This window comes from Aspergillus alliaceus, assembly GCF_009176365.1.
Source record: "Aspergillus alliaceus strain CBS 536.65 unplaced genomic scaffold BDW43scaffold_1, whole genome shotgun sequence".
Taxonomy (NCBI): Eukaryota; Fungi; Ascomycota; class Eurotiomycetes; order Eurotiales; family Aspergillaceae; genus Aspergillus; species Aspergillus alliaceus.
In genome coordinates, this window is record NW_022474684.1 from 1,689,130 (window position 1) to 1,713,291 (window position 24,162).

General features: G+C 49.4%; 9 protein-coding genes across 9 annotated transcripts; 7 read left to right on the forward strand and 2 right to left on the reverse strand.

Moving 5' to 3' along the window:
• Positions 1–325: 325 nt before the first annotated feature.
• BDW43DRAFT_305621 (uncharacterized protein) lies at positions 326–1,730 on the forward strand (the record flags this gene model as incomplete). The annotated part of the gene is made up of 2 exons (XM_032045828.1): positions 326–336; positions 434–1,730. 2 exons carry the CDS (start codon positions 326–328, stop codon positions 1,728–1,730), a joined length of 1,308 nt encoding a protein of 435 aa, XP_031906703.1.
• A 529-nt stretch (positions 1,731–2,259) lies between these two features.
• Positions 2,260–3,659, forward strand: BDW43DRAFT_259509 (kinase-related protein). Its single transcript, XM_032040104.1, has one exon. It carries the CDS (start codon positions 2,902–2,904, stop codon positions 3,556–3,558), a length of 657 nt encoding a protein of 218 aa, XP_031906704.1. The 5' UTR covers positions 2,260–2,901; the 3' UTR covers positions 3,559–3,659.
• Positions 3,660–4,536: 877 nt separating this feature from the next.
• Positions 4,537–5,241, forward strand: BDW43DRAFT_305623 (putative GPI anchored cell wall protein; the record flags this gene model as incomplete). Its single annotated transcript, XM_032045829.1, has 3 exons — positions 4,537–4,634; positions 4,700–4,848; positions 4,913–5,241. The coding sequence occupies 3 exons, from the start codon at positions 4,537–4,539 to the stop codon at positions 5,239–5,241; spliced, it is 576 nt and encodes a 191-aa protein (XP_031906705.1).
• A 426-nt stretch (positions 5,242–5,667) lies between these two features.
• BDW43DRAFT_259514 (ribonucleotide-diphosphate reductase subunit RNR1) lies at positions 5,668–9,048 on the forward strand. The gene is made up of 4 exons (XM_032040105.1): positions 5,668–5,974; positions 6,102–6,259; positions 6,320–7,260; positions 7,312–9,048. Exons 1-4 carry the CDS (start codon positions 5,956–5,958, stop codon positions 8,756–8,758), a joined length of 2,565 nt encoding a protein of 854 aa, XP_031906706.1. The 5' UTR covers positions 5,668–5,955; the 3' UTR covers positions 8,759–9,048.
• Positions 9,049–11,858: 2,810 nt separating this feature from the next.
• On the forward strand, positions 11,859–13,243 carry BDW43DRAFT_14602 (uncharacterized protein). The gene is made up of 2 exons (XM_032038376.1): positions 11,859–11,870; positions 11,934–13,243. Exon 2 carries the CDS (start codon positions 12,106–12,108, stop codon positions 12,913–12,915), a length of 810 nt encoding a protein of 269 aa, XP_031906707.1. The 5' UTR covers positions 11,859–11,870; positions 11,934–12,105; the 3' UTR covers positions 12,916–13,243.
• Positions 12,775–13,414, forward strand: BDW43DRAFT_14838 (uncharacterized protein). Its single transcript, XM_032038409.1, has 2 exons — positions 12,775–12,780; positions 12,840–13,414. The coding sequence occupies exon 2, from the start codon at positions 12,966–12,968 to the stop codon at positions 13,254–13,256; it is 291 nt and encodes a 96-aa protein (XP_031906708.1). The 5' UTR covers positions 12,775–12,780; positions 12,840–12,965; the 3' UTR covers positions 13,257–13,414.
• On the reverse strand, positions 13,203–15,712 carry BDW43DRAFT_14796 (sphingomyelin phosphodiesterase). Its single transcript, XM_032038399.1, has 3 exons — positions 15,426–15,712; positions 15,284–15,370; positions 13,203–15,212 (listed from the first exon to the last, which is right to left on the reverse strand). Exons 1-3 carry the CDS (start codon positions 15,546–15,548, stop codon positions 13,572–13,574), a joined length of 1,851 nt encoding a protein of 616 aa, XP_031906709.1. The 5' UTR covers positions 15,549–15,712; the 3' UTR covers positions 13,203–13,571.
• Positions 15,713–16,410: 698 nt separating this feature from the next.
• On the forward strand, positions 16,411–20,396 carry BDW43DRAFT_259530 (putative MFS monosaccharide transporter). The gene is made up of 5 exons (XM_032040106.1): positions 16,411–17,292; positions 17,433–17,564; positions 17,613–18,081; positions 18,152–19,385; positions 19,438–20,396. Exons 1-5 carry the CDS (start codon positions 17,149–17,151, stop codon positions 20,138–20,140), a joined length of 2,682 nt encoding a protein of 893 aa, XP_031906710.1. The 5' UTR covers positions 16,411–17,148; the 3' UTR covers positions 20,141–20,396.
• Positions 20,397–20,417: 21 nt separating this feature from the next.
• BDW43DRAFT_259535 (glutamate dehydrogenase) lies at positions 20,418–22,607 on the reverse strand. Its single transcript, XM_032040107.1, has 2 exons — positions 22,202–22,607; positions 20,418–22,132 (listed from the first exon to the last, which is right to left on the reverse strand). The coding sequence occupies exons 1-2, from the start codon at positions 22,245–22,247 to the stop codon at positions 20,802–20,804; spliced, it is 1,377 nt and encodes a 458-aa protein (XP_031906711.1). The 5' UTR covers positions 22,248–22,607; the 3' UTR covers positions 20,418–20,801.
• Positions 22,608–24,162: the final 1,555 nt, after the last annotated feature.

Here is a 24,162-nt window from a genome sequence, read left to right on the forward strand (position 1 = left end):
GGAAACTCCCTCGAACTCCGAGGCGGACCGTACTGGATTATACGCAGATGGGGTATTGGCGCCACATCCCAGCCTCTCCCTCACAAAGGCGCGCCAGATAGCCAAAGGCAAATCCTTCCAAAAGGTTGCCTCCGCTTTTACCTTAGAAAATCAAATCTCTCCGTTTCTCCATCAACACAACGCTTCGTCGCGCCCTCCCCGCAATCGTCGCACCTCCTCTCTTTCAATTTCGCGGCACTCTGGGCGTGGTACTGGCGTGTGTCTCTTTTGGGAGATAAAATTTAACCCTGATCTTTGCACAAAAAGCTCTAGATCTCTTGTAGCCATGGGTATACCGTAAGTTTGTTCCGTCCTTCTGTATTTAGCCTTCATCGGGGGTTTACGCGCTACTCCTTCGTATACGGAACTGCCATCATAGCTAACACATCCCCAGTATGTACCGCGAGCCTTCGTCCGCCGCGACTGCGAAGACCAACCCTATCAAAGACCCTTGTGCCGCTGCACGTTCCGCGATCCGTCGCCAGGCCAGTATTCGGCGCCCTGCACGTTCCAGTAGCTCTGCCTTGCGCAGCGCAACTTTGCGTTCGCCATTTCCCCGTCCGCTAGCAGATGAGATTGAACGCGAAGCGAATGGATCTCTGCGTCATGTACGGTCTTCTATCCCGAATTCCGGTTCCGGTGAAGATCCATTCGACCTGACCAGTGGCCTGTCGGATTCTAGCGCACGGGAAGCAGGCCAGCGCTTACTCAACGATGTTCTCCTCCACAGCCGTCCTGGTCACAGATTGAGAATCCCGCGCAATCCTGTGATAGACGACATATACTTACGCTCAGCGTCTGGTGACAATGGGGGCGCTCGACCAGAACAAGATCATTCACCCCCTTCTTTTACTCCTCGTTTTGCCCCAGCGATTGCGTACCACAGGACAGCATCTTCTCAGGCGCCCCCCGACGTCCGTTTGTCGCCATTTCCTCGGTCGGATGCTCTTGGAGGGGATGCCTCGATTGGTTCAACTATACCTCTATTACGGCGGGTTGGTCAGCGGTCTATCAATCAAGCGAGCCACTCAAATTCCCAGACTGTCGTTGATGGGCTTGGAGATCGCCAGCGAAGCGTAAGCCCAGATGGCGACCACGCAAATGACGCATGGGAAACGCTTTTGACCACCATTACACCAGACACCAACCTTCCTAGCGCGGATTCCTCTTTCACATCAGCAGGCACAAACGCTTCAGTGAACGGAACCTCGAGAAGCTCGGCGACTTCTTTTGGAACACTACCAAGTTCCGGGGACTCCACTGCGGCAACCGTACAGATGGTTCTTGACCCTTATCCGGAATTTCTCAACCCATGTGACTATTCTAGTTCAACCGACTCCGAGTCCGACTCGGAGGCAGAGGCTACCCAGAATTCATTATTTCATTACCATTACCGCCGCATACGCGAAATAAACGCTAGGAGGGATGCCAGGAGGCGCGCTCGTAATGTGCATTCGACCATGAGTAGCCATCCTCCGATCCCTACGATCTCATTTGCTATTTCCGATTCTACCGATCCGGACCTTCACCATATGCAGGCTATTCTGGATCGACTTGCCCGACGAGAAGATGTCCCTGATGATTTGTGGACCGCAGCTGGTCTGTCTCGCACCATCGGTCATCGGGTCGCCGCAAATGACGGAACCAGCAACCCTGATGCGATTGATGGACCATCGAGACAGCAGCAGTGAAACCACTGTCTACTTCATTTCTGATCTGTGTTATATATTGTGCATTTCTTTTCTCTTAATGTGTTTTGGGGAAGTTGTGTCGACGTTAAAGGGTTAAGCGGGAAGGATATCATGTTTGGCGTTTTTGGAGTCTTCTTACAAAGTACACAGTCGCAGGTGCCCTACAGTGGCTGGAAGCACTTATCATGGCATGAGTATTGTTTATCCCCATGAATTTGTTCGGATCCTTCATTTTTGGATTTATCTCTGATTCTGAATTCTAGCAGCCATTTTGCTTCCTGGGGTCAGGGCGGAAACAGGTCTAAGGGGAACTACACGGCGTTTGTCTCTGATTCGTTATCGCTTTTGGCTTTCCACATTACATAGTACATAACCTGCATTTATGGGTTGTACAGTTTCAAAACAAATCAATTGAACAATGGCGAAGCCGACGGTCAGATCAATCACTGCATGAAACCTATTGTAAGATGTAACAGACCGGTAAGGAGAGTTAAGAATTGATGCATAGGGAAAGCGCAAGCTTGGTGTAATTTGATATGTAAATTCTTGTCGGACAATATAGGTAAACATAGTACTGCATCTGGAAGAGTTGTGCCTGTTTGTTGTTGGTGGATTTCCCCTGTGACGTATAGGATGTACTGTACATACTACGTACCTGCTACAGATCGCAAAACCCCACTCCGATGACTCGAAGCCCCGCCCACTGCCTTTACTTATTTATCTCAATGGACCACAGAGCTTTCTTCATCCATACACATTAACTGTCAGCTGTACACTCATTCTGCGCCGGACTATACCCCCACTGATCCTGAAACCACGTTTTAAAAGCTAGACCTAATTCGAATTTCGAATTTCGCCTTGTCATTGTCTGGCGTCTTTGCTCAAGTACGGTACTTCTCAACGGTTGTCTGTATGAACTACGACCTCGAGTGTTTAGGTTGATTTGAGGCATATGCCTTTAGTATTTTTTATTACCTTTAAATTCCTTTTGGAGCTATACACATAAAGTCAGCCATGGATAGCCAGGTAGACCGGCTGGTGGACAAGGTCTGGGGTAAGTTGCTCCGCGCGCCGCATTTTGCATAACATGAATGCGCCGAACCTTGCATCTCGAAGAAAAATTCTCTAGTACCAATGGATTACTAATAGCTCTCAAGGTAAAATCCAGTCTATGCCGGATGGTTCCCGGTTGATGATAGCAGTGAGTGGGATCCCTGGCTCCGGAAAGACCGCACTTGCCAGCATGATGGCGAACCGCATCAACCAACTGTATACCGCGCGGTATCCAGGTTCACCGCCTATCGCGACTGCTATCCCAATGGATGGATATCATCTGACGCGGGCGCAACTCGCTCAAATGCCCGATCCTGTGTATGCTGTGGCGCGACGTGGTGCGGCTTTCACCTTTGACGGGGAGAAGTTCTTGAAATTAGTACAGGCTTTACGGGAGCAGTTGACGCCAGAGACGCAAAGCTTGTACGCGCCAAGCTTCGATCATGCGATCAAGGATCCTGTTGACGATGATATTCCCATCCCCGCCACGTGCAAGGCCATTTTCTTCGAGGGGAATTACCTGAGTTTAAGTAAAGAGCCGTGGAATCAGGCGGCGCAATTGATGGATGAGCTCTGGTTCGTCGACGTTGAATTTGAAACCGCTCGAAAGAGGTTGATTCGGAGGCATGTCAGGGCAGGCATTGCGAAGGACGAAGCCGAGGCAGATAAGCGCGCCACAGAAAATGACCTTGTGAACGGGCGGGAAATAGTAGAATATAGATTGCCTGTTCAAGAGATTATTACGAGTCGTTATGACCCTAATTGGGATAGGTGATTGTTGAATTTTTTTTTTTTGGATGACCTTCGGCATGAGCATGAAGTATAATAGATGATTGAGTGAAGCATGATATGATACATGAAAGCGTTCCTTTCCGTCTTGTTTATAGGGGAAACCTTGTATCGATGAAGTCCCTGAACGGGGGTATCGAAGAGTACTTACATATGATGCTATAATTAGATGCATGGGAGGTCTGGCCATTGATTAGTTATCGCTAGCTGTTGGATAAAATTAGGACAATAAAGGACTGAGTCTGAGACAATGTTACTTGAAGGTACTTGGCATTTATACCCCCCCAATTTAACCTAGATGTGCATATGCACTCCTGGACCCATTATCGGACCAGACAATTTTTCGACACAGCATTGATGATCATCCGATATCTCACTCTTTACTTGCATCCTGGGAATTGTCACCGGAAATCCCGGTAGGGGGCCTTTTCGAAGTTCTAGACTGGGGACTAGGGACTAAGGGTTAATTAATACTGACAGTACATGTGTTACAAATGGAGAACAATAGCCGGGAGCTCCACCAATCGAGTTCCGATATTTAACCACAAAAGCAATAGAGGCCTCCACTTAGGAGAGATAGTCCCGTGCAGTAATTTTGCTGCGGAACGTCTGGAAATGAGAAAACACCCCAGACAGAGGAAAGGATCTGCAGGGTCGATGCCTGATTGGATGAGACAGGTCCCCTCAGCTGGACTCTTCACTTTCTCTTCTTCCATTAAATTTCCATTCTGCTGCTCCATCTCTAGATCTCTCTACAACCTTTCACCTCAAACTCATCGCTTGTCTGTCACTCTTTTTTCTTACAAGCTGTCTCTCCTTTTATTTATCACCCATCACATTCATTACCAGAAAGCTTGTCTACTCCGTAGTCCAATCTTTTAACTCACCATCCTTCGTCTGGAACTTGATCCTTCGCAATTACCACCTGTACCCCTAAGCGCCCACTTTGTGCCATCTCGCCAGAATGTTGTTTGCCAAGTCTGCTCTTGTCCTTTCCTTTTTGGCTCTCGGCAATATTGCCGCTGCTGCAAGCACTAAGGCTTGCCTTCTTTCGGCTCTTGCGTACGTTTATTAGGAATAGAAAAATGTGACATCGGAAGAAGCATAGTTGTTGACAGTTCGATTAGCCAGGAGCCAAAGCCCGGTGATCTGAAGGCTGTCTGCGTTACGAACGGCGAGAAAGTGCAGAGCAAGATCGCCAGCCTGTGCGGTGATGACAAGGAGGAAGCTCTGAAGCAGTTCGCTGATACCTGCTCCTCGGCTGGACATAAAGTTGGTAAGTTTTACCAGACGACTGCCGATAGAAGGAAAATTTGTGGCAGCTAACATTCTTCTCCTAGTCGTCAATACCTCGACCTCCTCTGGTGCCGCTTCCACCGGTACTCCCTCTGCGGGATCCAAATCAAGCAGCTCCGGTTTTATCACTGCTACCCCTACTAGCACCTCCGGCTCCCACTCCGGCTCCGGCTCTAGCTCCAGCGCTAGAGTCATCCCTACCTCTGGCTCTGGCTCTGGTGCTAACTCAGGCTCTGGCTCTAGCGCTAGCCCCAGCTCGAGTACCTCTGCTGCCGTACCTCTTCACACTGCCAATGCTGGCTCGTCTGACAAACATATTCCTGCTGCTGCCTTCGCTGCCGTTGTCTTCGTCGGCTTCGCTGCTACGCTGTAAGGATGATCCTTTGTTTGAATCATTTTATTCAGCGGCGCGGTGAACCTTGAGTTTGGGAGAGAAAGGATGCCTGAATTTAGTTCTTGTTTCATTCTTTGAAAATCGATCGTATATTGAGACCAATCTGCGTCATGTAAGGGCGTGTTGCAATGATGAGAAGGAAAGCTGTATACTCTTTTTGCAGTTGGTAGTGAGAATCCGACACACTTATATCTACTCTATAACTCATGGCACGGGCCGAGACCTCTGGGTGCGTGTAAACTAGCTTCCAGATAGTTTATTAAACATCTATCGTAGGTTTGAAAAGAGTATAAACCATTGCATATCCATAGATCGGTACTCAGCGAGATTGGACGTTCGTCACTCGCGTGGCGTGACGACAGCATCTCGGTCACGTGGGTTGGCGGGTTCTTCGGCGTTCGATGATTAAGCAAGGGAGACCCATTGAACACGAAAATTCGCGTTGATATCAAACGCGTTGGCCCGGGCAGCATCAAATATCTGCTGGATTCTCTGCCCCTCCAACTTCTTTCCTCCTTCTCATCCACTCTTCACCCCATCCTCAGGGCTTTTCTCTTCTTGTCTTCGACGATTTTATCCTTTCCTTTTCTCATTGCAGAGCTTTAGTACTTGATCTATTCAGTGATTCCGTTATACCCTAACCCTTGTCGTCTTTTCACCTGCCTTACCAAACTCTCCCCTTCACACGTCAAAATGTTTGTCTACAAGAGAGGTATGCCTTGATGTTCTTCATTTTGTCCTTCTAGACTCGGCTCTAGGGCTGTATTGTTCGGGGGAGGCTCTGGCCGTCCATCCTCGCCACCAGCTAGCAATTCCTGCTAACGATCTATAATCATTAGACGGACGCAAGGAACGCGTACAGTTCGACAAGATCACTGCCCGTGTTTCGAGGCTTTGCTATGGTCTTGATCCCGAGCATGTCGATGCTGCTGCAATCACTCAGAAGGTCATCTCTGGTGTTTACCAGGGTGTTACCACCGTTGAACTGGATAACCTGGTATGATGACTCCGCAGCTCCGCAGGTCAAGTAAGGCAACATACTGATATCATTGTGTAGGCTGCTGAGACCGCGGCATACATGACTACCACACACCCAGACTATGCCATTCTTGCTGCCCGTATAGCTGTTTCCAACCTTCACAAGCAAACGAAAAAGCAATTTTCGTTGGTTATCTCAGACTTATACCACTATGTCAACCCGAAGAATAAGAAACCTGCACCGATGATATCACAGGAAACATACGAGATAATCATGAAGCATGCCGATGAACTTAACTCTGCCATCGTGTACGACCGCGATTTCAACTATAACTTTTTCGGCTTCAAGACACTTGAGCGGTCATACTTACTGCGGATTGATGGAAAGGTCGCCGAGCGTCCTCAGCACCTGCTGATGCGTGTCTCTGTCGGAATTCACGGTAATGATATCGAGAAGGCTATTGAGACCTATCACTTGATGTCTCAGAAGTATTTCACCCATGCGTCTCCAACATTGTTCAACGCCGGTACCCCTCAGCCTCAGCTTGCTTCATGCTTCCTTGTAGATATGAAGGAGGACAGTATTGAAGGTATCTATGACACGCTCAAGACATGTGCGTTGATCTCCAAGACTGCCGGTGGTATTGGTCTCAATGTCCATCGCATCCGTGCTACTGGTTCCTACATTGGTGGTACCAACGGTTCCTCTAATGGTATTGTTCCTATGCTTCGGGTGTTCAACAACACTGCCAGATATGTAGACCAGGGGGGCAACAAGCGCCCAGGCGCTTTTGCTATCTACTTGGAGCCTTGGCACTCCGATGTCTTCGAGTTCTTGGATCTTCGCAAGAACCACGGTAAGGAGGAAGTGAGAGCTCGTGACCTCTTCTATGCTCTCTGGACTCCAGATCTGTTCATGAAACGAGTTGAAGCCAACGGCGACTGGACTCTTTTCTGTCCTAATGAAGCCCCTGGCCTGGCCGACGTTTATGGCGACGAATTTGAGGCCCTCTATGAAAGGTCAGACCAATCCCCATGAGTTCAAGCAGAAACATGCTAACAGGATGATAGATACGAAAAAGAGGGCCGCGGCCGTAAGACCATCAAGGCTCAGAAGCTCTGGTATGCTATCTTGGAAGCCCAGACCGAGACTGGAAACCCTTTCATGTTGTATAAGGATGCTTGTAACAAAAAGAGCAACCAAAAGAACCTGGGAACTATCCGCAGCTCTAACCTCTGCACCGAAATTATCGAGTATACAGCCCCGGATGAGGTTGCTGTTTGCAACCTTGCTTCCCTCGCCCTTCCCACATTCGTTGATGCTGTCCGTGGTGAATACGATTTTGGCAAGCTTCACGAAGTCGTGCAGGTGTTGGTTCGTAACCTGAACAAGATCATTGATATCAACTACTATCCTGTCCCTGAGGCGGCGAAGAGTAACTTCCGTCACCGCCCTATTGCTCTTGGTGTCAATGGTCTGGCTGATGCCTTCCTTGCCTTGCGTTTGCCATTCGACTCGCCCGAGGCGAAGCTGCTTAACACCCAGATCTTCGAGACGATCTATCACGGAGCTTTGACTGCTTCGTCAGAACTGGCCAAGCAGTTTGGAACGTATGAGTCGTATGAAGGCTCCCCCGTCTCCCAGGGCATTCTTCAGTATGACATGTGGGACCGGACCCCTACCGATCTCTGGGACTGGGACTCTCTCAAGGCGAAGATCGCCCAAACCGGCGTGCGCAACAGCTTGTTGGTGGCACCTATGCCTACCGCAAGCACCAGTCAGATCTTGGGCTTCAATGAATGCTTCGAACCTTACACCTCAAACATCTACTCCCGTCGTGTCCTGGCGGGTGAGTTCCAGGTCGTCAACCCTTGGCTTCTCAAGGACTTGGTCGATCTTGGTCTGTGGTCGGACAACATGAAGAACCGTATCATTGCTGAGGGCGGCTCCGTCCAGAACATTCCTAACATCCCCGCGGACATCAAGGCCCTCTACAAGACTGTGTGGGAAATTTCCCAGCGTTCGATCCTGCAGATGGCTGCGGACCGTGGTGCCTTCATTGACCAGTCCCAGTCGCTCAACATCCATCTCAAGGAGCCGACTATGGGCAAGATCACCAGCATGCACTTTGCTGGCTGGAAGATGGGCTTGAAGACCGGCATGTACTATCTCCGTACCATGGCTGCCTCTGCTCCCATCCAGTTCACCGTGGACCAGGAAGCGCTCAAGGTGGCCGACACCAACGTCGCTCGCGCCAATGCCTCGTTCAAGAAGAGAGCCGCTGGTGCTGCGTCCAACACATACTCTGCTGTTCCTCGCTCTCCCACAAGCCCGACCAACGGACAAGCCAATGGCTCTGTCGAGTCCAGTGCACGTGCGGAGGAGACCGGAAATGGGGCTCCCGAGAACGAGGACGACGAGAAGACGAGCGAAGAGCGTGAGAATGACATCTATTCTCAGAAGGTTCTCGCCTGCAGCATTGAGAACAAGGAGGCCTGCGTGATGTGCCAAGGCTAAACATATTATATATAATGACTGGGTTTGCAATAGGCGTGTGGATAAGGATCTGACGTTTGTATGTATTGATATCATGAGTTTGATGGACACTGGGTATTGATTTTTACTGTTGGTTTTTCTTCTTCTCTTGCGGGTTTTCTGTTATTATTGGGTACGTGTACTTAAAAACCTTAACGGGTCTGTTTTTCTCTCTATTTCAACGTCCTGGGACGGTTTTGATGGCAAAAATGTGATTTACATAGAATGATTAGGAATTCATTTTTTTTTTATTCCTGAAGAATCTCTTGAGATGCCCTTTGGAAACATAGCTGAAGGCGTCATCTTGTTTTGGTAGCCGTAAAATCCCATCTGAATCTTGATTGAATGCTGTTTCATAATAAGTCGTGCACCGCCCTATTACGTTTTGTACCGCCCAATCCGATTATGTTCCCGTCCATCACCAGTACTGCAGGTAACTGAGGTCCCTTGTCGTAGTACTCCGAAGACCGATGGAGGGGTAGTATGTCTAACGAATACCTACCCATGTAAATCCATAGCAAGTAAAACAGTAGGAGATTTGTCAGCCTGACCCATCTCCTGGTGGATGTTTTGACCTGCCCAGTCTCTTGTCTATTTTGATTATTTTCAGACCCGCTAATCACTCTAGAGAGATAGGAGATACCTCAGAACGCCGAGTCACGCTTCCTTGCTTCTTTAGTAGAGCATCTTGCCACCGGAACTAAAGCGACGAACGATTATCTCATCAGGGTACTAGGTACTAGTAGGTAGTTATTCCCGTACGTGAAGGACCCAATCAAGTCAAGGCCACAAGGCATGGCTACCGACGGAAAGACTGGAGTCAGAGGGGGTCCATGCCCTAACTCCCAAGCCATGCCACCGTCTCTTCCAAGTTCTGTCCCAAGTACCCAACCCGCCTGGACCCGATGAGGTAGGTGATTGAACTCGGATGGAGGGCCTAGTTCTGGTCTAGACTTGCTGGATGTATTCATTCTCGAGTTGTACAGGGGGTTGCTCGTTATTTCCCGTTTGCTTCGGGTTGTGACGTGACACATTGACATCCACCCCATTCGTCCTCTCTCAGCTTCCTTTGGGAGTATGTTCAACATTAATGAAACCCAGGCGTAGATGATAATATGAGAGAAAAGGGCTTTGTGCGATGTGTTTGTAACAAGAAAATGATTTTTTTTTTCTTAAAAGAGAAAAAAAAAAAGGAAAGAAAGAAAGATAAGTCTCTCCCTCTGCCTTTCTTCTTGCCTGACTTGAAAATTTTTATTCAATTGATTTTTTTTCTTCCTTTTTTTCTGAATCTATCCCAGTAAAATGTCTGGATGTGAGGGTCTTTCCCACCTTATCTTCCAGGGTTGATAACATAGGGCTAAGTCGGGGCTCGATTTAATAGATTAATATATCTTGCGAAGATAGATTAAATCGAATTCAATCTTGTCAGGGTCTAGATTGGTGGGGATTCCGAAACAACATCCGATTCACACAGTACGTATATAGGAATGAGTTATCAAGCTTCACTTCTGCGCTCTGTCTTCATTATTTCCCCCCTGCGCGGAGAGTAGATTGTACAGTGTATACTTCTATAGAAAGTAAATCTACGTGGAAATTGAGATGAAACTGCGCAGGGGACACATAATCTCTTCACTTTGTCCAGCACAAGGCCTTGATGGAAACACATTTCACAGGTGGCGTTGACATCTGAAGGAACCGAGTCAAGTACTAGATTTATCAAGTGGGGAATCGGAACTAAAGGGTTTAGCATGGATTCTCTTTCTTTTCCACACGAGAGAGGACTGTGAATGTGATTCGAGAAAGAAGAAAAGGTCTGGACTTCGGAGGGAGGGGAAGATTGTATTCGAGAGATGAGACGATTTCCAATCGCCGTTAGGGAACCACCACGTAGTATCCACGTCGGAATGGGTCTCGTTTTCTTTTCCCTTTCATTGTCCGACCATCCATGACTTTGCTGACAGGGTTGGTTCAACCTCTGCTCGCTTCAGTTCGCTTCAATTGTTCTTGGCCTGAGACAAGGCCTCTTTATTTTTGGTATTATTATTTTATTTTTAGGTGACGTGAAACCAATTCCGCAGCAACAGTATAGGGGAAAAAAAAGTCAATAAATGAAAAGGCGACAATTGTCATGTTCTCAGAGAGAGAGCAAAGCCACAGCTATTTCCAGTGTGGCTGAGGGTCAATCCGGACACACACACAGAGAGAGAGAGAGAGAGAGAGAGAGTGTGTGTGTGTGTGTGTGTGCGTGCGCTGATCCCCCTGGCCCCGGAAGGCGAAAAACGAACATGGGCCGGTAAGGGGAAGAAGAAGGGAGAAAAAAAAACTAAAGTCAATACCAAGCCTACACTAAAGTGAGCTAGGGGAAATTTACTAGGAACACTATCACTGGAATTGGTATAGATTTTACACGGTGTAACACCGGCGCCAATCTTGTTGGACCAATCAATTGAAATTGGAAATTGCTCTCCAAAGCGGGTACCTGAATATCCATTGAATCTTTTCGTGGACGATGGCTGACCACACGTCATCCAGTCGGGGCTGACAGGTCAGAGTGCTGGTGAGAAATCCCCAACATATCGACATATGTAGGACTTGTCACTTGATCTTTTCTTCCGTATGTAAGGACAATAATCACACAGTAAGTCCCTTTTGTTTTTGTTCTCGTCTACTGCTCTGTACAACGTTTGGATAACTGTCGGGCCGTCCCAATCAGACATCCAAAGTTGAGATCTTCCCAATCCAACGGTTGAGGTTCAGGGCAAGTGGAACTGCGCAATGAGGGTGGAAAAATTTCAGCCACTGTGCACGGCAACATGGAATCCGGCCCATGGGTTCACGAGCTGTGTGGTGGGTCCGGGGCTTATGAAGGCCCCACTCGCTACGCTGTGTGATGAGCATTCGCTGCGTTCCTGAACCAACCACCCTTGGGTATTGGTCAGGTTGGAAAATGAAATAAAATCAAAAATGAAAAATAATAATTGTTCTTTGGAAAGTTCAGAGTATGAGGGACAAAGGAACCACTAATGGAGACTAGTCCCACATACATACGAGGACACTAGTCCAAGTAGTACTGCGTACCTCGTTTAAATACCAGGTTCTTCCCTCCCTTACTCCGTCCTTCTCTTTACCGATCACTCACTACAGTCCTCTCTCTCAGACAGTTTTCTGTCGTTCCTTCCTTCCAGCACTCTCATTCTTTCCGAGTGTCTATTCACCTTCAGACTGCTGCGCAGTTTGATAACTTCAAGACTCATTCCTTCAGTCGGACTTCTATCGGCTCGTCGATCTTAACTTTCTTTACAAACCAAGATATCAGTCTCATATCAATCATGGCTCCTCTTGCTAAGACCCTCGCCCTGGCCGGCGCTCTTTTCGCCGCCATTGCATCGACCGCCCCCGTGCAGAAGCGCGAGGATGGTGTATCCAGCACCAAAACCGTTGTCCAATGGACCACCGTAACGGTTACCGAAGTCATCACCGAGGACCGGCCCACCCAGACTGCCACTCAGCCTGTTGTTTCCGTTCCCGCATCCTCCGCCGCTCCCATTGTGACTTCTCAGCCGGAGGCTAAGTCTGCTGAGGTTCCAGACGAGCCTGAGGAGACTCCTGAGCCCGAGCAGCCCTCGTACACCGTCCAGCCGGTGTGGTCTACCAGCGCCGCTCCTGAACCTACTACCCCCACCACTGTCGCACCGGAGCCTACCAAGCAGCCAGAACCCTCGACCGCCAGCGCCCCTCCCGCTGTCGAGCCTACTCAGTCTAGCACCACCTCCGCCGCCCCTCAGCCAACAGGCAGCAGCTCTGGTGGGTACAGTGGCTCCTGCTCCGAGGGATCCCCATGCACAGGCCAGGTCACCTTCTATGATACCGCTACCTCTATGCTCAACCCCAGCAGCTGTGGAGTCACCAGCGATGGCGCCAATGAAGACGTGCTGGCCCTCCCCGTTGGCATCATGCAGGACGGCCACTGCGGTCGCAGGGTATCCATCAAATACAATGGTCAGGTCAAGCACGGCAAGGTCGTCGACAAGTGCATGGGCTGCGACTCGTCTTCCATTGACTTGTCGCGTCACTTGTTCAATGAACTGGCCGATGAGTCTGCCGGTCGTCTCCACGGTGTTGAGTGGTGGATCGAATAAATGCGTTGAACGCTAGCCTCTTCTGCTTCTTGCTTCTTTTCCAACACCTGATGGTTGTTTGTTTCTCTTGGCTTCCATTCTTCGATATCCATCACGCTTTTCTTCTTCACCTTCTCGACTTTCTTTTATACATACTTTACACACAAATCGCTCCACTGGAGCAATTGATCTATGTTCATAGATTTTTTTTTTTCTTTTTCGGGTTATTTAAATCCACATTTATATTCGGCGAACAAGAAGCAGCATGCTGGACGCATCTTATCTATGACACGATACCACGACACTGGGACGGGCGCATTGCAGATTGGACGGAATCGGGTATTCTATCTGATCAGGGCTAGGTAGCATTGATTAGGGGGAAATGATAAAAAAGTTTATTCTCTCAAAGTTCACGCGCATGGTATATCTTCTCCCGTAGACTCGTATTCCTGTCTACTACTCGAACCAGTAAGTAATACAGAGACAGCTGGGTCTCACATGATCTCTTGTTATATACTCCGAAACTTGTGCCTTAGTACGGAGTACTGGTCAATCATTTCCATATTAAGTTCAATAGTCAACGTCTCCCAAGAGAAACCATTAGACGCTTGAAAAGTATATACACCAAGTTATCTTCACCAACGTCACAGAATAAACCAAACCTCCCCCAAGTTCATTCAAACCTTCTCATAAAGCTTCGCCCTCTCCTTAATATACTCCTCCGCATTGACGCCCTTCCGAGCCAACCCTCCCACGATCCTGGCCAACACCGCATCCTCACAGAACGGTCGGTCCACGTGCACCTCCTGAACACCGTCACTCCGCTTCGTGATCTGGAATGGCGTCCCCGCTCCCTCGCAGTTAAATTGTGCGTCTCCGCCGCGCAGCGAACAGATCTTATTCGTCGCACACTCCCCCTTGCACTCCTTGACATCGTGCTCTCTGGTGGTACGCGACCACCACGCCTGGAACACCGAGTCGTCCTTCTCCATGAGAGCAGTTACGTTATGCCAGAAGGACGGGGTCATCTCGACGGCTGGGTCTGTGACCGGCGGGGTGAGGAGGGAGCCGTACGCCTCTTTGGCGGAGTAGTACTTGCCCCATTTGGGCGGGGTGCTAGGGCTGTTGGTGCTGCTGAGGTCGGCCGTGTAGACGGTGTAGTCCAGGACGGCGAAGGTGACAGGGTCGATGTCGTAGATGCGGAAGGACGGGGCGCCTGAGTCTGGGGTCATGGAGGCGGTGACGTAGCCGATTGCGCTGGCCGAGTCGGCAGTGCGGGCGGTGTAATTGGTGTACGAGATTTGGAAGAGATCGGTGTGCGTATGGCCGAAGAAGAGGGCGGCGATGCTTCCGCTGTAGCGGTTGATGATCTGGTCGAGGTAGTGCGAGTAGTCGTGCAGGGTGTCGGTGTTGCCGCTGGGGATGTGGGCGATCATCCAGACGCGTTGGCCGGCGGTTTCCGCGGCTTGCAGTTCGGAGATGAGCCACTGGAGTTGGTTGTTAGGGTCGAATTCCATCGGTTCTTGAAAGGCGTAGAAGTTGTACTTGTAGTAGAAAATGCTGTTGTAGGAGATGATTCGGAGGTTGCTATCGGGGTGGATGATAGAGTACGACCCGTGCTTGGTGGTGCTGGCGGGGGAGCTCTGGATGAGGCTGGACCAGTCGCTGGCGAGAGCGTCGTAGGCCCACTGTGGGTTGTGCTCAGATGGGATTTTGTCCGAAGGAAAGAGGTTGACCGGGGCAGCGTCATGGTTGCCTAGGGCAGCGTAGACGAGCCCCAGCTTCCCCAGGTTGCCGTAGGTGGAATTGAAGCTTTGGAGAACAGAGTTTTTGGTCTCGAGCCAGATATCATGTGGTGGAACGTCGCCTGTGTAGAGGGAAAAATCCGGGTTGAGAGCCGTGATGGCGTCCATCATAGAGTCCTCAAGACGAACTGGAGGGTCGCACTTATGATCACCCCAGATTCCGCACGGGGTTGAGGTGTTACCTGGGGCGTCCTCTGGAGTGAAGCTACGACAGCAGATAGGCTTGGAGCATTCTGCATTGGCTCCGGGGGTGTACTGCAAATCGACGTGAGTGTCACTAATGTGTGCGACGCGGATCGGAGCCTGGCCACTCGGAGGCGGACGAGTGACCGGGGCCTTGGCCACAGGCAACGTGAGGCTGTACGGCCGAGGCTCGGGGTAGTCGCAGAGGCCGACAATACTTGCGCAGAAGGTTTTCGAGGTGTGCGAGCCGAGCTTGAGATTCTTCAAAGCGTAATAGACGGCTGTACCTTCTTCTCTGATCGCACCCTCGCAGACATCGGCATCCTCTATCTGAAGGGATATGTTAATAAACGTCCTTAGACTTTTACCTGTGATAAACTCAGCTGAAAGCATGCACTTACCGCTGCCAATTTACACGCGTCAGTTACGACGTTTTCCAGGGCTTTCTGACCGAAGCCGGCTACTAGTTTGAGCGCGCCCAGGAGGCCCTTCGACCGTCAGCACTTTTGCAAGTCTAGATAGATTGACGCAATTCCGACGTACCTCACAACCAGCGCAGGTCACTATTCCCTTGAAATCGTCCCAGATGCCAGCCAAATCGGGCTCGGCTTCGGCATGCGTGCCAGCCACAGAGGCCAGGGCGGCCAGGAAGAAAGCCGGTCTCATGTCACAGGATATCTATCTTAAGGCAAAATAGCCTAGCACTCTTGCAATCTGAATTCCCATTCTCGAGATAGAGAGGGCCTAGCCTACTTTATAGTAGGCAGGTGTTGCATGGACGTCCAGCCCCTGATAGTGCGTCCGTCGGAAGCCGACTGATCATCTTGAAGAAGGAGACATTCCATTCTAGTCTATTCCTTCGGGTCAGGGAGCAAAACTGAGGGCAATTGAGGGGAGAAGATCCCATGTGATGGCTTAGGTTGCATCGCGAGCGGGCGATAGGCTGCGCATCGTTCTCCGCAATAAGATTTAGTCAAGAAAACCAACGCCTGACATGGTGGAGAAGGGACACGATGGTCACTAGTCAAGGGTTAGCGAGAGTTAGTTGGATAGATGGGGACCATAATGCATAGGCGACGTTACCCTGATACTTTCATACTGCACAAAAATTGGATATTTTTTCCGCAATCATTATGGAGAAGGGTCTTGGTACCAATTTCCGGCTCTGGGAACCGAGGTTGCCCTTTCAAGCTGCCAAGAGTTGCTCTATCAACATGTTATATATAAGTGCTCGATAGTATGTATTGACCTAATTTTGTCAACCATAATGACTCGGTTTATTATCTGTCGCACGTCCCCAACTGCACGGTAGATCCTCCTGTACGGAGAATGGGATCGATTATATACTTTTCACAGTGGAAGTTGACTTTCATGTCAACCATATCGTTAAATCATTTCCACCAGTGAGGGAGAAATACGGATTGGGTCGCATGCATGCGAGGGATGAACGAATCCAAGAGAAATTAGTCTAAAAGAAAAAATCAAATTCTGGCTGAGTCAGAGATTATATACGCCGACATGGAGGGAGAAAAAAAAAAAAAAGGGCACAGTACAAACAAGGCCAACTGAAGCAACTCCTTAAACTGCCAAACCTCAAAAGTACAGCACTTGACTTGACTTTACTTCTTGCGGCGGCTCACAATCCGCAATTTCCGCCGCTTTTCCCTCTCTTCTCTCAACATGAACGAGGAAGACATTCATTTCTTTTTTCCCCAAAAAGGGTCGACGGTGGGATTTCTCCGGCAAATTCCAATCATCTGGTCGTGAGGAGGCTTACGGACTATTGAATACAATTTAATCCCAACCCAAGGATCTCATCTCATCATCCCTTGGGTAAAATAAGACCCACGCCGAACGAACCACACAATTTCTTTTCTCCGCTTCTCCTCATCATCAACTTTTCTTCACTGTTACTCGGGAATTTGCTTCTTTCCAGGAAGGTTATTGTTATTATTATTATTATTATTATTATTATTATTGCTATCATCATAACCATCATTATTACCTTCGACCCAGCCTTTCCAGCCTCCTCTGTCACTCTCTTTAGCCAAATTTCATTCTCCCCGGAGATGTGGTCCTCCTTCCTTCGTATCTTACGCATTCGGTGACCATGGAGCCGTTCTATTCTCAAGAATTGACAATCACCTCTCCGTCGAATCCTTTAGTGACAAGTCTTGAATGATCGTGACTGGCCTTGAATTGTTACGCAGCGCGGTTCCCCCGGAGTTTACACGAGGCTGCTGGGTTGTGGCCGCGGTCACCCATCATGGAAGACCGCAGACCCGAAGTGTTGGTCGTATCCATTGTCTTCTTCGTCATCGCCTCCGTCTTTGTGGCCCTACGGTTCGTCTCGAGGGTTTTCATCGTTAAAAGAGTCGGGCTACATGACTATTTGATGTTGTTGGCATGGGTATGTCTGCTGTCCCGTTTCTGAGTTTGTATACAATTGCTCGAATTAGAGTGTGGCCCAGCGGGGAAGAAAGAAAGAAAGAAACAAAGAAAGGTTGAAGGGGCGAAGACAATGAAATCCTTTCCTCTAATGTTACACAGGTCATCGATTTCGGTTTCTCATTCTCCCTATTCTATGCCACCAGCAAAGGCCTTGGCCTCCATGATGACGACATAGCCCTCAAGGACCGGTACAGCCTCAATCGAGCCAATTATGCATTTACGGTGCTATATGTGAGTTGCCGGCTCCGCACTCGGTTGCTCCGATTGCTGATTCGATAGAACCCTGCGTTGATGGCCGTCAAAACCTCCATTCTCGTCTTCTACCTTACTTTAACCCAAGGAGAAAAGGTTTTTCGTTGCGCCAATTATGTGACCCTATTCGTCGTCAATGCCGCCGGACTAGCACTCACCCTTGTCAACGTCTTCCAATGTCGTCCCGTTGGGGCGGCCTTTTCCTATCCCATGGCCCCGGGTGCTCACTGTACCGATATCCTTACTCTATACCTCTCATCCTCTCCGGTGAACATCATTACGGATTTGGCCATCCTTTTTTTGCCAAACCCTATTTTAACTCAGATGCGTCTTCCTCGAAAACAGAAAATTATTCTTGTGATTACCTTTAGTTTCGGTTTCTTCGTCGCCGTAGTCGATGTCATCCGCATTGCCTACCTACAAAATGCGGCCACATCGCGTCAGATATTGCTAAAAGAGATACACCTGCAAGATTCGGGCGGTGATGACCTTAATTGTATGTCTGACCTAGCTTTATTTCCTCAACCCCAACCTCAACCATCCTACGCCCGTACTGACCTGACAAGGGTATGCATCTCTTTCGTTTATGTGGTCGGTAGTCGAGGTCAATGTGTCGGTGATGTGCGCCTGTGTACCGAGTCTCAAACCGCTGGTAGCACGAATCATCCCCAAGATGATCCGGGACACAGATGACAGCACGACCGTGCCTGACGCTCCCACGGTTGGTCCTCTGGATATTCCCGAGATTGCCGAACCTGCGCCTCCTCCCACTGCACAAGCTCCAGGAATGCGACGACGCTCACAATCCACCAACAATAATAAGCCTTCTCGATCAGGTAGTGGTAGCAGTGCCAGCCGGAGAGATGTGGACGACCCGATAGACATGAGGGAGTTCCTTACGGCCGGCAATCCACCCCCTCTAGATGCAGAAGCGAATACCACCATCACAACCACCTCCTATCCACCGAGCATCACCTTTTTCGACTTTGTCAACATGAAGAAACCGGCGAATATGTTGAAGTTAAGTAATAAGGAGTCCATTGCTCCTATTTCTCTGACCACCATCCTGTTTTTCATGTGGGGATTCGCATACGGCTTGCTTGATATTCTCAACAATCAATTCCAGGAGATTGTTCGATTAGATGCTTGGCGATCATTGGGCCTGAACGTTGTTTACTTCGGAGGTTATTTTATGGGTCCTCCGTTGGTGGGCCGCACCGTGTTGAAACATTGGGGTTTCAAGTCAACTTTCATCACAGGCCTGTGTATATACGCTTGCGGCACTTTGATCTTCTGGCCCTCGGCCGTTCTGACCTCGTACTCCGCATTCATCATCTCGAACTTCATCGTCGGCTTCGGGCTAGCCGTGCTAGAGACCGCTGCCAATCCGTTCATAGCGCTGTGCGGGCCCCTCGAGAACTCGGAGATCCGATTGAATATCTCGCAGGGTGTCCAAGCGGTTGGTAGTGTAGTTTCGCCGCTTTTGGCGAAAAAGGTCTTGTTCAAAAAGGTGACCGACGTTTCCTCCCTGGTTGATGTCCAATGGACCTACCTTGGCATTGCGTTGTTTGATGTACTCCTAGCGGTGGCCTTCTATTATCTACCCATCCCGGAGGCGTCGGATGAGGATCTGCAGGAGCTAGCGAACCGTCGCCGGAGTGATAATATGACCAAGGTGGCCGGAATTCCGGTGGTCTGGCTAACCCTAGGATTAGGCGTGTTTTCGCAATTTTTCTATGTTGCCGGACAGGAGGTAATTTCGCAAAGCTTCTACGCCTTCGTCGAAAATGCCTACCCTAGGTAAGTTGGTGATTAACTTAATATCCCGAGATATCCGCTGATCGATATCCAGTTCTCGGTTGAGTTCTTTTGACTTCCTGACCATCGCTCACGCTGTCTTTGCGGTGGGTCGTTTCCTTGCCGCCTTTTTGCAGCTGTTTCTAAAACCACGTTGGATTTTGCTTCTGTCGTACATCGGAATGATTGTATTCTCCGTATTGTGCATGAAAACAACGGGAGTCGCGGCGGTTGCCATGGGTCTCATGGTCTACCTTTTCGAAAGTGGCGCGTTCAGCATTATATTCGCCATCTCCCTCCGCGGCACCGGTAAGCATACAAAGACTGCCGCAACGCTTCTGACGACAGCAATTAGCGGAGGTTGCTGTTTTCCGTTCGCACAACATGCAGCCCAGCTCGCTGGGGGCGTATCGTTCTCTTATAGCGTCCTCGTTGCTGTCTTTGCTGCCGGCGCCATCTTCCCGGTGTACTTGAACTTGGTACCTGCAGCAAAGAAACAAGTTGACCCCGTACCAAATGAACACCTCCGCCGCCCACGTCGTCATCGCCCTAGACAGAATGTCGTCCAGCGAGAAAAGGAAAACCCTTCCGTGGGAGGGGTATATTCAAGACGGCGCAGCGTCTTGTCTGACCTACTACCTGCGGTCACCCTTTCTGACCAATCCTCATCTCAGCCTGACCTTCCTAATCATGGGCACCGCCGTCCGTCAGCTCACGGCGGCATCCAGCATGACTTGGCCCCTTGGCCTGAATCGTAATGTCTATGCCGGTTGCTACTGCATTTTTCTTTGGGATATTTCTTTTATAATGATACCCTACTGTACGATATTATCACTTAGTTTCCCGGGATAGCGAGGCGTTGAGGGAAAAAGTTTCTAGGCATATTATTTAGCGTGCCTCTTGGATTAGACCAGCGCACTGCATACATGCATTAGATAGCAGAACCGAAATTCGGGGTAATACTTGGATATTTGTATATACTGTGGACACGCTTCTTTACCTATTGAGGAATAGGTAGATATTAATAACCAACGAATAATCACTAGGATGAAATGTTTGGTGCATTAGCTATGTAAAGAGAAAATTAGTGGTGAACCTTGGATTTGTTCAAGCATTCCTACAGTTGGCCCCAGGTAAGAGATGTGCTAGAAGAGTTTTTTTTTACAGGAAAGATTTTTAAAAAAATATAATGTTTATTCATAAATCATGCTTATATGCCACGCATCAAATCATGTTTAGGATCATGACGGATTAAAAATGGCAAAAAAAAAAAAGAAAACGAAACACCGGCGCCTCTATCAACCAACCGCGCTGAAACCAAAATGGATCATCATCATAAAACTGAGGTATCAATGGAAATGTCAATCAAAGAAAAAGAGGTGGACAAAGAGAAAACTTTTCTTTTTGCTTCCGAAATGTTTACCACCAGTCACCCTGGTCCTTCATGGCAGCAGCAACCTTGGTGAAACCAGCAATGTTGCTACCGGTGACGAGGGAAGGAAGGACTCCCTCGGCAGGAGTAGCGTACTCGATAGCAGTCTCGAGACCGTTCTTGAAGCAGTCCTCCATGATGCCCTTGAGACGAGTATCGACTTCCTCAGTGGTCCAGCTGATGCGAGCAGAGTTCTGGGCCATCTCGAGACCAGAGACAGCGACACCACCGGCGTTGGCGGCCTTGCCGGGGGCGTACCAGATGGCGGAAGCACCCTTGTTGGCCTCACGGTGGGCCTCGAAGATGTCGATGGCATCCTGGGTGGAACCCATGTTGGAACCTTCGGCGATGAACTTGCAGCCAGCGTCAATGAGGGCCTGGGCCTCCTCGCCAGAGACTTCATTCTGGGTAGCGGAAGGGAGGGCAATGTCGACCTTGCCGACGTGGGTCCAAGGACGGGCACCGGGGATGTACTTGAACTTGGTGGCAAAGGCCTCGGTGCTGGCGATCTCAGAGATCTGCTTGCGGTCGACCTTGATCTGGGCGATGACGTTGATTTCCTCGGCGGTGAAGCTGTCCTCGCCGTTGACGATAAGGGAGCCCTTGCTGTCGGACAGAGAGACGACGGAACCGCCGAGCTCAATGACCTTGAGGGCGGCGTACTGGGCGACGTTACCGGAGCCGGAGATGGCGACGCGCTTGCCGGCGAAGGATTCCTTGCCCTCAGTGGCGTGCTTGATCATGTGCTCGACGTAGTAGACAACACCGTAACCAGTGGCCTCAGGACGGATCAGAGAACCACCCCAGGTACCACCCTTACCGGTGAGAACACCCTCCCACTGGTTGCGGATTTTGCGGTACTGGCCAAAGAGGAAACCGACCTCACGGCCGGTGACACCGATATCACCAGCGGGGACGTCAGTGTCGGCACCAATGTGCTTGCAAAGCTCAGTCATAAAAGCAACACAGAAGCGGCGAATTTCGTTGTCGGACTTGCCCTTGGGGTCGAAGTCGGAACCACCCTTACCGCCACCCATGTTCAGACCGGTGAGAGCATTCTTGAAGATCTGCTCGAAACCTAGGAACTTGAGGATGGAAAGGTTGACGGAGGGGTGGAAGCGAAGACCACCCTTGTAGGGACCGAGAGCGGAGTTGAACTGAACACGGAACCCACGGTTCACCTGAACCTGGTGGTTGTCATCCTCCCAAACGACACGGAACTGGATGATACGCTCGGGGACGGAGACGACGGCGAGAGCCTTGCGGTATTCAGGGTTCTTCTGGAAGAGAGTGGAGTTCTCAAGGGTAGAGGCGAGCTCTGTAATTTTTTTGTTAGACAGAGATCTATGAAGGAGAAGTTATAATGTCGACAATACTAATAACATACCCTTGTAGGCCTGCTCGAACTCTGGCTCAACAGGAAGGTTGGACATCTTGAAAAGAGTATTTGAATGGGAAGATGTGAATGTGAAGTGAGGGGCTTATCAGATAGCGATAAGGACACAACAACTGTCAATAGACCTGAGTCACGACAAATTAAGAATAGATGAGAGGTAAAGGAGGTGAGAAGTCTGGGGAGTGAAGAACGAAGAGAAAGAGGGAAAGAAGTTGGGGAGAGAAGGGAAGGGAATTTATGTTCAGGCAGATGTCAGCGGAGGGCGGCGACCGCTGAGCCGGAGTCGGACGAAGAGAGAGGGTGGGAATGCCCGACGGGGGGAGGATATAGTAGGAGTGGAGGGCCATTCGAGTCGATGATTCGTTCTAGAAATTAAGGTAGGGGACTAGGCGACAAAGCGGAAGGCCGGCATCAGGGCGGTGGTTTATGGTCCGAACTTCGGGTGTGTTATTCGATACTTTATGGTCACAGAATTTGCCCGTTATCTATCGGCGGAAACCCGCCCCCCGCCAGTCCGCTTTTGGATCCGGGAAATCCTCGTGGCTCAGAAAATTTTTAGATGAATCGTTCATGGAATGATATCAGGATGGGAGTCTACCCTCGATGTTGGATAGTCTACTGCCTACCTTACTATCCTTCTCTATGCGGTACATGGATAGAGTAGGAAAAAGGAAAATTCTCATGATTTCCTTGTCATAGTGATGTTCATTCGTTGCAGATCGCCAAGACCCAATTCCGACACTATCTACCAGGTCACGTGCATTCCGTGAGAGCTCATTCGAGCGGTGTCCCTGGGCAAGTCCCCACATGCTCCCCCATCGAATCTCTTATCTGATCATTTTACTTCACGACCTTATCAGTAGGACACTAAACCATTCTAGGAATGTGACCACGCTCAGACCAATCGCTCCCCGGCAGATAGTAGCACCTCTCTCCTCTCTAACAAGAGATTCCTCCGAAAAAAAGGATGGATAGGATTTCCTCTCGGTAAAGGCGGGACATGCTACACCGCACGATCTAATTCAGTTTAATGTGGGGTGAGGGGATCATGCGACGCCCGACCCCGTCCAACAAAGACGGGGTTTATTCACGGCAAAAGTTCTTGGTATCTCCCCCTCGAACAACCCCCTCTCGGCACGGAGCGCCGCCCTCCGCCTCCATACTGGAATAGGGAATCCCGCGTTCGGAGTCAATCGATACAACTCCGGGGTTGCAATCCATGGGCATATGCATACTACTATACTTAATGATTTAGCAAAAATCCCAAGATTCATTATTGAAATTTAAAGATTGGGTTCAAAGTTGGCCGGAAGCGGAAGTATAATATCAAAGAGTGCGATATCTTCTAGTATATTTTGATCGTGATTTCATCCAGTATAACTACCCCGTACCTTGCCTTTCTGTACACCAAACAATGGTCTCATTTGCATGACCCTTATCCATTTCCCTAGCTAGGCTTTGTTCCTGTGCGGAGGAAATGATCCCTGCACGATATCGATTTCCTTGCATATCAAATTCAGTAATACTCATTACCTCATTTCTACCCCAGGCTTGATAAGACACTAGCGTGTCGCACAGGCAAAGGCTGTGTATCCACCAACCATCTTAGTGGAAGATCGTCAGCCAAGCTCTCGGCTAATGCATCTCAAGTTTGGTTTGGAGAGTGACAAGGAATGTGGAATCGACGAATAGATTGGTCGGCAATGGAGTATTATGTGTGAAGTCTATCCGTCATGGATTAAGTCAGAAAGCCTCTCCGATAACGGCGCGCCCTTCTTTCCCTCCATGTTCATTCAATCAATATCTGGCTTTCTGATTAATATCATCTGACAACGGTATGTACCTTTATGTACAAAAGTCAGAAACATTTTGTGTGACCTTCTCTGCGCACAGTGATACGGGTCGCCTCACCACACGACCAGAGGGTTTTCATTGGATACTATGATGAGAAA